Below are 14,236 nucleotides of genomic sequence, written 5' to 3' on the forward strand. Positions count from 1 at the left end.
GAGGAAATTATGATATCCAATGATTTAGTTTCACATGATAGTGAATAGATCCCCTTATTTGACGAAAATGACCAAAATCACTTGAGTAGATAACAGCAAAATCCACTAAAAAACATGTAGTACTAAATTGAGAGAAAGTTAGAATTTTGGAGGGAGAGTTTTGAGAGAGAGATTGGATTGAAAGAGAAGAAAGATGGTTGTGGTGTAGAAAAAGATGTTAAAAGGAGCGGGGAGTGCGGCTAGAGTTTGTTTTTGCTCTCTCTTGGATGTGTTTATTTATTTATTTTTTTTGGTCGAATTGGATGTGTTATTTTTGAATATTTTAGTACATGTGTATAAATAAACAAAAAATAGAATATTTTAGCATCCATACAAGTCTCAATTATGTTTTTAATCTATATATATATTCCAACAAAAAAAAAAAATCAATATATGTTTTCTTTTTAAATTTATTGCAGGGAGTAAACTTCTGGTAAAACATGAAGACATTTTAAACTTACATAACGCTCCTTCTTTAAAATTTTAAAATGTCCTATAGCATGAAGATAAAATTTTAAGGATAAAGAAAATAAAAGAAGAATAATAACTAAAGCACATTTTTCGTATTCACCAACTGTTGAAATTTGAGATATGAATTCATCACCAACTAGCATTTAGTTTAATAGTAATTCCCTTCGTGATGCTGAAAGAAATTCAAAATATGAATTTTATCTCCCTCGTTGATAAAAAAAATATAAAATTATGAAATAACTTGTTACTTATTAGGAATGGGTATAAGAAAAAAAAAATTTCCCTGAGTTCCCTCATGTTTATTGATTAAAAAAAATGAGGGTTACATAGTTTAATATATAATCCAATAGCACCCTCAAAACCATGAATTGAATATATTAGAGCATCTCCACCCATAAGGGCTAAGGCAAGGGCAAGCAAGGGCTGCCACTATTCACGTGAATAGTGGCAGTCTTGCCTTTTTTGGTTCCATCCCAAAAGACTAGGGCAAGGGCAAGAAAAAAAAAGAATATGCAACAAAATATAAACTTGTTATGTATTTATAGGGAAAGTGAATAAAATTGTTATGTATTTATAGGAAAAACATCAATAATTTTTTATATAAAAAATTAAATTTTTTTCAATTTTTTTGAATTTATTTTTGCTCGCTGATGTCAGCGTGACATCACCGCTGACATCAGCGCCTTCGGGCTGAAGCCCAGGCAAGATTTGCCCTTGGGCTTGCCCAGGCTGGTGGGACCCAGGCCTTGCCCGGGCTGTTGGTTGCGCGCTGGAGGTTGTTTGGGCTCGCGAAGGCAGCCTTTTGCCTGATTTTGGGTGCGCGCTGGACTTGCTCTTAGGGGAGTTGTTAATCCAATTCCAATTTTTTTATTCCCCTATTTCCAATTTTCCCACCCAGTTCAAAGTAAGTACCAAGTGAAACTAATGACACTAGACTGGATTATTAGTGGCATAGCACACGTTGAAAGACATTCAAAATTCGAATTATCCTTTTTCTCGTCGATACTAGACTGATGATACTAAACTGAATTATTATTGGAAGATCACACCCTTTTATTTATTGAACATATGTACATAATTCGAACTCTCTCTTATAAAAAAGTGAAGACCCACACGGTGATTAGTAATTGAGCATTTTTTTTAATCTGATCAAACACATTATTCATGATGTGCTACAACATAAATACAAATCACCTTATAATCTGATCACAAAATATTATACAGCTACTAGTCCTACTATCAAAAGAGAAGGCTTAAAAAATGAGGTAAAAAACTTGACCCAAAAAGTTTTTGAGGGAAAAAAAAACAACATAGAGAAAATAGTGGAGCAAAATCATTAGAGAGAGAGAGAGAGAGGGTTTAAAATTGAAATTGAAAGGGAACCGGAACGGAACCCAGCTAAAAACTTAAAACATTTAAGATTCAAAATAAAAGAAAGAGAGAGAGAGAATGGCGAGAAGAGTATGAGATTTCAAAACGCAAGAGAGAGAAAGTGGGAAGAAATAGATAGAGACTCTAGAGAGAGAGAGAGACAGACAGAGCTTCTCCCACATTTCCTCTTTCCTTAAATTTCTTCTGTTTCGCTCTGAATCTCTGAATCTCTGAATCTCGAATTCTAATTCCTTCTAGCTAGAAGACAGCCAGAGAGAGAGAAAGAAACAAAGGGAGATCGTTTTCATTTCCAATTTCTAGGGTTTCAATCAGATCCATCGCTCTCTCCCTCAGATCTTTGATCCTCAATCCTCTGCTGCGATGGAGGCGATCGAGGAGTTGTTGCAACTATCAGACTCGATGCGCCAAGGCGCGGCTGTACTTGCCGACGAAGATGTTGACGAAAACTCAAGCTCCTCCCGCAGGGCTTCCAGTTTCCTTAACGTCGTCGCTCTCGGCAATGTTGTAAGTCAACCAATCTCCTTTTGGATTCGATTCGTTGGAATTTGATCTCTTCGATTCCACTTGCTCTGTTTCCAATCAGCGATCTTTAAATCTACGCTTTGGGTTTGGACCTTAATCGATGTTTCTTATTTGATTTGGGTTTTTGTGAACACCCTGTTTGTTTGTGTCGAGAACTGAGGGCTAAGGCAAACATAGCTCACAAAAGACAAGATATTGAATCTGAAATCCAAACTCTTAATGAGTTTGATTTGATTTGGGCTATAAATGAGGAAAATGATCACCAGACACAATAATGGTTTAAACGCCTTGGGCAGTTCTTGGCGATCTGCAATGGTCCACCTTACTGTGCCACCCTGAATTAACTGAAAAAAGTTACATTCAACAGTTTTCACTGCTGCTATAGCTGTACTTTCCTTGTAAATAGGAAATAAAGGATCTATTTCTTGACTTGTTCTCTTGCTGTGCATATAGTGTGCTTTTTTGTGCGTGTCTGGATATGTGCATTTGTTGGTGCATTCTGCGTGTCTGTCTGTCTATATATGTTTTTATCCATGGAATCACTCTTACCTTGTAGCTTCAGGAATTCTAGAGTTCAGTGGCTATCTATTCTCATAATCTATGATGAACAGCTTGAAGATGAATTTATATTTGCAAAACATGAAATATATATGGCATCATTTCTTATGTTTGGGATTACTCTTGTACTTATCCATACTGGCCTCACTGTCCGGAGATCCTGATATATGCCTTCTTTTTTTTCCTGATGGTTGTTATTGTCAGGGTGCTGGTAAATCAGCTGTTTTGAACAGTTTAATTGGACACCCCGTTTTGGTAAGTAGTACAAGGTTTGTGTTGTTTGTGACCAAATTAAAGCTCTATTTTTATTCTAAGGTTAATTTCCTCTTCTCCTTCCAGCCAACTGGTGAAAATGGTGCTACTCGGGCTCCCATTAGCATTGATCTGCAGAGAGATGCTTCTTTGAGCAGCAAATCTATTATATTGCAGATCGACAATAAATCTCAGCAAGTTTCTGCAAGTTAGTAATTGCATTTTTGCATTCTCTCATTAGTTCAAGTTATTGGTTCACTGTTGCTTTTGTTCAGATGTCTTTGGTCAACATTAGGAATCCCCTTTGAGAGCTTTATGGTTTTTGAATGACCTTTAACATATGCTGGGTGTATACCCAGTTGAAGCCAATGTGACTTACAACCCCTTACAAGATAGTGTAGAGAAATACTATGATGTTTTGAATACTTGATGTATGGTGACCTTGCTAAGCTTATTCTTATTCTGCCAGTTTTGAAACTCTAATATATTTGATGTTGTTCTGCAGGTGCTTTACGGCATTCTCTGCAAGGTAGGCTGAGTAATGCCACAGGCAAAAGTCGAGATGAAATTAATTTGAAACTACGGACAAGTACAGGTTAGTTCATATTGTTACCTAGCTTCCAGTCTCTTCACTCATTAATTAATGTTAAGTGGTTGATTGAAATTTTCTTTCTACTAACATGATTTTTATTGCAGCCCCACCTCTAAAGTTGATTGATTTACCTGGGCTTGATCAACGAATCATGGATGAGTCAATGGTAAGTGACTGTTTGCAGTTCTAGACTGTTAGTCTTTCAAGGGATATGTGGTAGGATTTATTTGATGCCTCAGTGGCACTGCTACTCCCTTTACTAAAGTTTAACCTGGTAATCTTTAGCAAGAAAGTTTCATTTTTCCTTTTGTAGATTAGCGAATATGCTGAGCACAATGATTCAATTTTGCTCGTTATTATACCTGCATCTCAAGCACCTGAAGTTGCTTCATCTCGAGCCCTCAGAGTTGTCAAAGAATACGATGGAGATGGTAAAAACATTGTTATTTAGTTTGTAAGACCTTTTTTCCCTACTCGAGGGAGTGGGTTGCTGAAATGTTCACTTTATTCTTTGTTCTCTAATTATGTTCACCTTAATGCACCCCCTCTAATATCCTTCCTTTTTTTTTCCCCATATTTTACTACATTGTTATTGTTTTAGTTGTTAGAGCAACTGAAAAGACAATCAAATATTGATTACAGGTACCAGAACTGTCGGTGTAATTAGTAAAATAGACCAAGCTTCTTCAGATCAGAAAGCACTTGCTGCAGTCCAGGCTCTTCTGTTAAATCAGGGGCCATCTAGAGCATCTGATATTCCATGGGTTGCTTTAATTGGTCAATCAGTTTCAATAGCTTCTGCACAGTCTGGAGGTTCTGAGAGTTCACTAGAAACTGCGTGGAGGGCTGAAAGTGAAAGTCTGAAGTCCATTTTGACTGGAGCCCCTCAAAGTAAGCTTGGTAGAGTAGCATTAGTGGATGCTCTGGCGCAGCAGATTCGAAGTCGTATGAAAGTCCGGCTTCCAAACCTCCTTACTGGGTAATGTTTCCTGGATTCTATATATCTTTTTTATTATATTGTCTGCGTTTTCTAAGTCATTCATGTTATTGGAAGCGCACGTCTTTAGGCTATGCTTAGTGCTGTGTTACAAAATGGTTATTTGGTTTCCAAACCAGACAATGAGTAAAATGTAATTGGTTGCCTTGGTATTAGAGCTTGGATCCTAGCCTCCACAAAGAAAAAACCCTAGCCTCCATCAAAAAGAAGAAAAACCTAGCCCCACCCACTCCCCTCAGTCTGCCTCCTATGGAGGTGGGCCTAGTCATGGCCACGTCTTGGATGTTTTTGGCTGCTGTTTGGTCAGGGTTATTTTCTTGTTGGTAGCTTGTATATTCTTTTGGCTTTATTCTGGAGTTTTGGGTCCACTTTTTCTGCTGATCTAGTCCATCCTAGATGCGTTTTTGGTTTCTGGTTTTGGGGGGACTATTTCCTGGTACCTTTACTAATTGTGACACAAAATCGTCAAAAAATTTAGTTTATATTGTTAATCCTAGGATTTTTCATTTCTATGTGCTGTTCACAGCCCACTTGGCCATTGCAGTTGCATTTGCCTAATAAAATTAGCTTAATCAATACTTAAGATATTTGTAATTGTAAGTATGAGCTTAGGACTTGGAAAGTTTCTGATTGAACAGCAATGTAGTTTAATTTACACCCCATGCTTCAACTATGGTATTAATTTTTTTTTCCAAGTTAATTGGTTAGTTTCAATTCAACATGTACTTTTGTATTTTCCAGGTTACAAGGCAAGTCTCAAATAGTTCAGGATGAGTTGGTAAAGCTTGGTGCGTCAATGGTGCAGAGTGCCGAGGGTACCAGATCTCTAGCTTTGGAACTTTGCCGTGAATTCGAGGATAAGTTTCTCCAACACATTACATCTGGTGAGGTGAGTTCTTTTTGTTAAATGGCCATTTTTGTGTTCTAAGTATATTTTGTTGTATATTACTTTTTATTTCCTTCAAATTATTGGTAAATTCAAATACAATATTTTGAATAGTTCATATAAGAAAGGTAGAAAAGTGGCAAACAGATACAATCCCTCCCAAAACCACATCCCTCTTAAAAGTGGACGTATGTTTATTTTAAAATGCTGTAAAGTACTAAGCCCTCTTTTTTAATTTTATTTTTTTAATCAAGAAGTTTGTCCAATCATTGTTTGACAATGAGGCGACCTTTAAGGTAGGTCTAAAATCTCATTATTTTACTCCTTGTCTTGGGTTTTTAGATGCAGTCCATATTGTAGTAATAGAAGAGTCGTTCTGAAATATCTAATGTATTAAACTTAGCAATCATTCAATTTATAGAATGTCTTACTAGAAGCCTTACTAAGGTTAATATATTGTTCCGCTGCCATGTTTCTATCAGCTGCTCATCCTATTTTTTTGTGCATTATTATGGATCATAATTTCCATTAGCTTCAATTTTATCTTATAGTTAAAATGGCCCCCTTGTTGTTACTTTATGTGGTTTCTCAGATTTCTTCACTATATTGAGAATAATTGGATCTATTTTGGGTTTTTGGTACCATTTCGCTTCCTACAATGAGATGGAATGTTTCAGGTTTAGGTAATTTTCATGGAGTTCCTTGAATTTTTTGCTCATATGGTTTTATAAATTACTTTGCAGGGTTCTGGATGGAAAATTGTTGCCAGTTTTGAAGGAAACTTTCCAAATAGAATAAAACAACTCCCATTAGACCGACATTTTGATATCAATAATGTGAAGAGGGTATGTTTTGTCTTTGCTTTGTTTCTCTTACACTCTGGTTTAAAAATTCTTTTAACTTCTCATGACTTCTTGCTATCATTTTCTATCAGATTGTGTTGGAAGCGGATGGCTATCAGCCATATCTCATATCCCCTGAAAAGGGTTTGAGATCTCTAATAAAAGGTGTTTTAGAGCTTGCAAAAGAGCCATCACGTCTTTGCGTGGATGAGGTAAACCTAGCCATGTCTTGTTCTGCTTTTGCACAAGTCTGAATTTCTTGTCTTGCTGTTTTCAAGTGTGCAGAAAGCTATCGTGTAGTCTTCACCTTCGTTTTTTCCTCCTCTTTATTATGTTTGAGTTTAGTGCAGAATAATAATTATAAATAGGATTTTCTCTGGCTGGAAAAATTGAAATCTCTGACTTTGATCTATTTATGAGTCTTAGACTGCATTTTCAGTTGTGTTGTAGGTCTACATTGCCTTGGGTTTCTTCTGATATCAAAATAATAATAGTTGAATAATATAAGTCCCACATCGGAAACTAGACTAAATAAAATATAATATATAACGAATGGTTCCACTACTAATATCATTGAGGCCTTTTGTGGTAAAACTCCACACTAACTAGGCCTTGTAGGTGGTTAAGTTGGGGACAATTTCGGTGTTTCTAGTAGTGGGTCATTGACATGTCTCTCTGAAATTTAACATGGTATTAGAGCCAGGTTAATTGACTGGGCCTGAATTGGGCCTTTACCCTTCCCAATATGTGGTGTTCACTTGTTGGACTTGAATGTTTACCCCTACCCCTTATCCTATGTGATGGTCTCATGTGAGGGGGTGTATTGAAGAATATAAGTCCCACATCGGAAACTAGACTAAATAAAATAAAATATATATTGAATGGTTCCACTACTAATATCATTGAGGCCTTTTGTGATAAAACCCCACACCTACTAGGTTTTGTAGGTGGTTAAGTTGGGGACAATTTCAGTGTTGCTAGTAGTGGGCCATTGACCCGTCTCTCTGAAATTTAACAATAATGTGGACTCATCTCTTTTGAATTTTGTTATTTGATATGAATGAGTGGTCTTGGAGGGCATTACCTACAATTAAATTCATCCCTTCACTGCTGTGCAATCGTAGCATGGACAATTGTATGAGTAAATATTGACAAGGAAATCTTGGCTGATTGATTAAATAGGTACACCGTGTCCTGGTAGATATAGTTTCTGCTGCTGCAAATGCTACACCAGGTCTTGGAAGATACCCTCCTTTCAAGAGGGAGGTATGATAACTGAAATATTGTCCGGTTCTTGTTCGTTTTTAGCTCTTTGCTTCCTATAATTTTTCACAATGCTTAATCCAATGAATAGATTCTGTATGGGTTAACTTTTTTTTTCTTCAATTTATTTCAAGGTTGTGGCCATTGCAAGTGCTGCGTTGGATGCATTTAAAAATGAAGCTAAGAAAATGGTGGTTGCACTGGTAGATATGGAGCGTGCTTTTGTGCCTCCCCAACACTTCATTCGCTTGGTGCAAAGGAGGTAGTTTCTATTTTTTTGTTTGATTGGTGACGCATAATGCCCATTAGGGTTCCAGGTGCAAACTGTTTAAGTTGCTGTACATATTGGACATTATGCAGTATTGCTGAAATCAATTCCTTTTGCATGTTGAGATGGAAGGAGCTTAATTAGCTACACTATTGTCATATAACTTAAGTGTGCGTGCACACACATGTTCTTGCACACATCGTGTCCACGTGGACTTTTTTATCAAATGTTTTGTTTTTGAGTCGGTATTCTGATGTATATATGCAGCTTGTTATACGATCTATTGATTCTTGGTCTATTACAGGATGGAGAGGCAGAGAAGAGAGGAGGAAGTGAAAAATCGATCCTCAAAGAAAGGACAAGAGGCAGAGCAGGCAATAATGAACCGGGTAAGGGACCGACTCTTTGTAGTTATGTAAACTGCGATTAATGAAATTGAATATACTATTAAGTGGGCAAATGAATTTATTTTACATATAAAGTGCTGATTTTATCGTCTCTTAATTATTTAAGGTGCTTGTTCATGATTGTTCTTTATCTTCTTTTTTTAGGCCACTAGTCCTCAAACAGGGGGTGAGCAAGCTGGTGGAAGCTTGAAATCATTGAAGGATAAGGATAAATCTGGTAAGGACAGCAAAGAAGTACAGGAGGCATCTGGTTTGAAGACTGCAGGTCCGGAAGGAGAAATAACAGCAGGTTTGTATGCAACTTTTTGCACATTATGACCGCTAGGAACAGGGATAGATCGTACATCTGATATACTGAACTTCTTGTTTTGTGAAACTGATGTTTGTTGTATTAATATGTTTGAGAAACAGTAGGCCCTGCTGGTGACTGTTTTTCTGAAGAAAAAAATTGAGTTTTCCTGACTGAAAACACTTTTAGTGGTATTTTATAAAGATATATCTCGTTTTTATTTTGCTAAGTACATACTTATTATAGGAGGTTGCGTGAAACATTTTTTTAAAGCTTAGAATTACCTGCGGCAAGGTTCTCTGGAGTCAATTGTCTTTTATTATGCACGTCGGAAGTGCATTGTTCTCAAATTAGCATCCTTGAACATTATTTGGCAGTGAGCAGATCATTCCTTCACATTTTTTAAAACGCCTGTGTAAATTTTTGCAACAATATCAAACCATACATAACAGTCACAGAAACTGATCACCTTGGTCAGGAAATGTGGAAACAAACATGCCAGGTCTTGTATGCTCTAGTTCAATCCCTCCCTTCCCCAATTCGTAACTAATAAAAATGATGATAGTAACTGTGGGAACTTTGAGCGATTGAAAGCACCTGTACTTTAAAAAAACTGTGTCATTAATCAGGGAAAAGTGGAAATGTATTATCTTGGGGATATATTGGTCTAATTTTTCTTCATTATATGTTATGATGTGAATTCTTGGAAGCACCTGTACTAAGCTAGAGTCTTATTGTAGCTGACTGCACTTTTCTATTAAAGTAGTAAATGGCCAACTTTAAATTCAAAATCCATCTTGTGTTGGTTTTCTATGGGCAAGGGGATTTACTTCACCATTTAGATCTCTAAAGTTTTATAAATTGCACGTATTAATTTTAAATTTTCAAATATTTGCAGGTTTCTTGTATAAAAAAAGTGCCAAGACTAGTGGGTGGAGCAAGCGATGGTTTGTTTTGAATGAAAAGACTGGAAAGGTTTGTAAAATTACACCCCAAGCCTATGATAAATCCAAGCTTATATAATTGCAATGGATTATGGTGTCTAGATATCAGATGAGTGTGTTTATATGATGCATCAAATACTCAACATATGTTGGATAAATTTGTATTGTGTTTGATATGAATGATATTTAAAGACATGGATCATTTGAGTTTATTTAAAGTAGTATTTTTTTTGTGTGGATTTGTATGAGTTCGGTACATTATCAAGTAAATGGAGTTCGTAATAGAAGGCCAAGGAGGAATCAGCTCTGTTTGTCAATCACCAAACCAGTCTGCATCCATTTCAAATAAATGTAGAACATAATCCATATAAGTACTAAGGAGATAGAAGGGCCTTTCTTTGTCCATACAAAAAGCAACCTTACGAGTTATGCCTCATCTCAGTCCAGAAAAGAAAAAGAGTTGTCCTTTGTTGGAGAGTCTTGATCTCAATCAGAAGTTGTTCTATGCCTGCAAAATTTCTGGCGTCTCTTTCAAGCCATCAGTACCAAAATATCTCTTTATCACTAACTTTCTATGGCATCCAGTATATTACCAATTGAAGTGGTGGCACCCAACCAACCATCAGGCAGAGACACATATAACCTTAAAACTCCAAAAATGCATAAGAAATTGAGCCATACATTTCCTATTATCTTTCACATTCTACAACCATTAACAAGAAACCTGCCTCCTTTTGGGGAACAAAGAAAGAAAACACATCAAGGCTTGGTGGCTAAAATAACCACTTTCTTTATCTGGCTAATCTTTTGCTTACGTTTTTCTACTTAAAATTCCACTATTTGTTTTTTGATTATTATCTGAGAGGAAAGCCTTCATGTATAGTTTTATGTATGTTCCAATCCCTTTTGTTTGAGTCCTTATAAGATAGTGTCTTACTGCCAAACTAGAAGTCTTATAAAGGATGGAGTAGCACGTGCTAGCTCGCAGATTATATACATGTCCCAAGATGTTGGAATCGAGTCATTTGTTTGCTTTCTCTTTTTTTTTACTTCAGAATATTGGATTGTAAATGTGTTACTATTGTTGTTGCTACTCCTTTCGCTCTTGCAAATTGATATTTGGATTTAATTTGACCCTTTCTTTATTTCACAGCTTGGCTACACCAAAAAGCAAGAGGAGAGACACTTTCGTGGTGTCATCACTTTGGAGGTATGAGAACCCCTCCAATGTCTCACCTCTTCAAATTTAAGATTATTAGTTATCTTAATCAACCAATTTTAATCCCTTTGTAGCATTTTACATTGCATTGCCATCAGTTGTGGTTGCCTAGGAGTTATCTGGAAGTAATATTTAGTTTCCCAATGAATAGAAGTAGGATATGCTTCGATGCTGAGTTCTTTTCTTTTGAATGTTTTTTCCCTGAGGTTTTCAGAAACATTTCACTTGATTTCTTGACTTGATTGATTATGAATTTTGGGTCGAAGGTGCTAACTGTGCCTACTGGTTTTACTAGGCTTGACATTAGTATATGCATACTGTTTGATCTTTATGGAATCAAGTTAATCCCTTGATAGCATAATAGATATTTGTAATTGTGAAGTTGTTTACACACAACTAAATTCATGTTGGTGTTAAAAATATGACCAGCATTTCAGATAGTAATGAAAATTTTGTTCTCTCTTTAGTCTTCTCATCCTGTGATCGAGAAGGGTGTGACGACCTATCTGTTTAGTCATCTTGGTGCATGCACAAAGCATTATATTGAATGTGTGAACTCAACATGTATATTGTTAAGAGCGGTCAGGGCTTACACCATTCATTATGAAGCTGAATGCCAGTGGCAACAGTGACCAAACTCTTTATTATTCTGCAGGAATGTAATATTGAAGAGGCTACTGATGAGGAAGAACCACCTCCATCAAAGAGTTCGAAGGACAAGAAGGGAAATGCGTCAGAAAAAGCACCCAGTCTTGTGTTTAAAATTACTAGCAAAGTTCCATATAAGACAGTTCTGAAAGGTATATCCTTTTCTCTGGTGGTTGAAGTTGTCTGGCAGCAGATTCAGCCAGTCTGAAATGCAAGTTCATTATCAACTTGATTTCCATTTTTCTTGCAGCACACAGCGCTGTTGTGTTGAAGGCGGAGACCGTGGCAGACAAGATTGAGTGGATAAATAAGATTGGAAAGGTTATTCAACCTTCTAAAGGACCACTGAGGGGTGCATCAACTGAAGGTGGTCCTACCATGCGACAAAGTCTTTCTGACGGTCTCTTGTGAGTTACTGACTCTGTCACTCTTACAATTATAATAAAATGAATGGATGACTGTATGTGAATGTCATTGTGGAATTCTGTTTTTCTGTGATTCATTATTTTGTTACATTCACTATTGCTATCTATGTCTTTGTAGTTGTAATTCCCTGTGTCAATGGTCTACTATAATATTGTGAACCTGTAGCCTTAATTTTATTTGTTTATTTTTTATATTCAAAGTTCTGACTTCTCATGTCGATCTCTTTTTAGGATACCATGACTCGAAGACCTGCTGACCCTGAAGAAGAACTTCGGTGGATGTCTCAAGAAGTTCGTGGATATGTTGAAGCTGTTTTGAATAGTTTGGCTGCAAATGTCCCTAAGGTAAGCTTGGAACATCAGCTTTGTAATTTTTTTTTCCTTGTGATTGGACATTTGGAGGGTACTTAATACATTTGTGATTGGTTGAGCAGGCAGTTGTTCTTTGCCAAGTTGAAAAAGCCAAGGAAGACATGCTAAATCAACTATATAGTTCTGTCAGGTTAATTTGATATTTTCTTTCCTGCTTTTTATCTACCTTTTAGCTTGGACTTGCTAAATCGGCTGCCTTTCATATGTTATATGTGTTGATGATGGTTGTGATAAATTAGTAATATATGTGCAGTGCACAAAACACAGTGAAGATTGAAGAGCTGCTTCAAGAGGATCAGAATGTAAAGCGTCGGAGGGAGCGCTACCAGAAACAGTCCTCACTACTTTCCAAACTAACACGCCAACTTAGTATTCATGACAACCGAGCGGCTGCTGCCTCCAGCTGGTCCAATGGTGGTGGTGGTGCACCAGGTATGTAGCTAAGAGCTGTTCTCAAATTATTTTGCTTTGCTTATAAATTTATATGATATTCTGGAGTGAATGAATAAATAAATAATAGAAAGTGCTTATCATTTATAACATTTCTTTCCTATCTTTCTTTCGGAATTTGTAGATTCATTTTCTTTTACTTGTCAACTGGACAGACCTCAAATGTTTTTAGTCCACTGAATTTCTATGTAAATGCTTCTTTCTTTTTCTAACAGACTCTTAGATTCTTTGAAACCCTTAATTCTGATCAAGACTCTACCTTTTCGCTTTTGAATTTTATTTGCTTAGTAATTGATGGACATTGTATGTTAAATTTGCAGAAAGCAGCCCAAGATCAAGTGGTGCAACAGGTGATGACTGGAGATCTGCCTTTGATGCTGCCGCCAATGGTCCAGTTGACCGTAATTCATCTATATCTAGGTCTTCATCCAATGGCCATAGTCGACATTATAGTGATCCAGCACAAAATGGTGATGTGAACTCGGGTTCAAACTCTGGTAGCCGTCGCACTCCTAATCGGTTGCCACCTGCACCACCAGGTTCTTCAGGCAGCAGATACTTTTAGATGGGCGTCTAGATTGATTAATTGATGATTTATATTTTCCTTGCATTCTTGGTGGGTGAGGCTGCTCCGCCCTACTACATGATTTTTCTAGTAGAATCCTTAGACGAGGAGAGAGGGTGTGTGTACATAGAAGATTACAGTCCTATCAGGTTCTTACGGCTTGCCCCCGTGTCACAAGGATGGATTCAAGGCATACTTGAAACACTCATATATTCCTCTATTCAATTTTTCTTTCCGCGCGTAGAATTTTACCTTTCTTTTCATTACCTTTCCTTTTTTATTTTCCTCCACCCATTTTTGGATACTATAGCTGTATTTGCCTGTCATGATTTTGATTTGATATGTACGTTCAAGCTTTGATGGCTTTGTAACATCTGGATTCTCCTCTGTAGAGGGATGGATATATTATATCTCTCTCAATGTCATATATTTTGTTTTCCAGTATTGAACCAACCCTCTTCATTTTTTAGTTGCGGCAGATGGTTACTTGTGCAACAATCTGCAATATTCAAATTTATGATATTTCTTGTAATGAATTTTTCATTTCTCAAAGATTAGAAGAGGCTGATAGAACTCTTAAGTCTTTGATTTCGGTTTTCGTGTTGCAATCCTAAGTAAATTGTGGACGGCACAAAAAAGCCAATATGATATTAGAAGCTTAATTTTTATCCACATTATATAGGCGAATGCAACAATAATTTACCAAAGCGTTAGGTTGTTGGTGTCATTTATCAGATTTGAATTGATTGATTATTATTTGGTTTTTAGGTCCTGGTCGGAATGGGTATTCTTTAAGAATGATGATTATTAAAAACGAAAAATTGAAAGAAAATAA

General features: G+C 36.6%; 1 protein-coding gene across 1 annotated transcript; it reads left to right on the forward strand.

The window, feature by feature from the left end:
• LOC18768866 (dynamin-2A) lies at nucleotides 1,931-13,866 on the forward strand. Its single transcript, XM_020569877.1, is given in 22 exon segments — nucleotides 1,931-2,406; nucleotides 3,187-3,237; nucleotides 3,322-3,442; nucleotides 3,740-3,829; nucleotides 3,931-3,992; nucleotides 4,140-4,257; nucleotides 4,469-4,805; nucleotides 5,565-5,712; nucleotides 6,453-6,554; nucleotides 6,644-6,763; nucleotides 7,734-7,817; nucleotides 7,949-8,076; nucleotides 8,387-8,471; nucleotides 8,634-8,778; nucleotides 9,677-9,753; nucleotides 10,876-10,932; nucleotides 11,597-11,741; nucleotides 11,840-12,000; nucleotides 12,246-12,359; nucleotides 12,449-12,516; nucleotides 12,640-12,818; nucleotides 13,157-13,866. Coding segments are annotated over 22 exon segments (2,781 nt in total). The 5' UTR covers nucleotides 1,931-2,262; the 3' UTR covers nucleotides 13,402-13,866.

The sequence above is a fragment of the Prunus persica genome, chromosome G8 (assembly GCF_000346465.2).
Source record: "Prunus persica cultivar Lovell chromosome G8, Prunus_persica_NCBIv2, whole genome shotgun sequence".
NCBI classification, from domain to species: Eukaryota; Viridiplantae; Streptophyta; class Magnoliopsida; order Rosales; family Rosaceae; genus Prunus; species Prunus persica.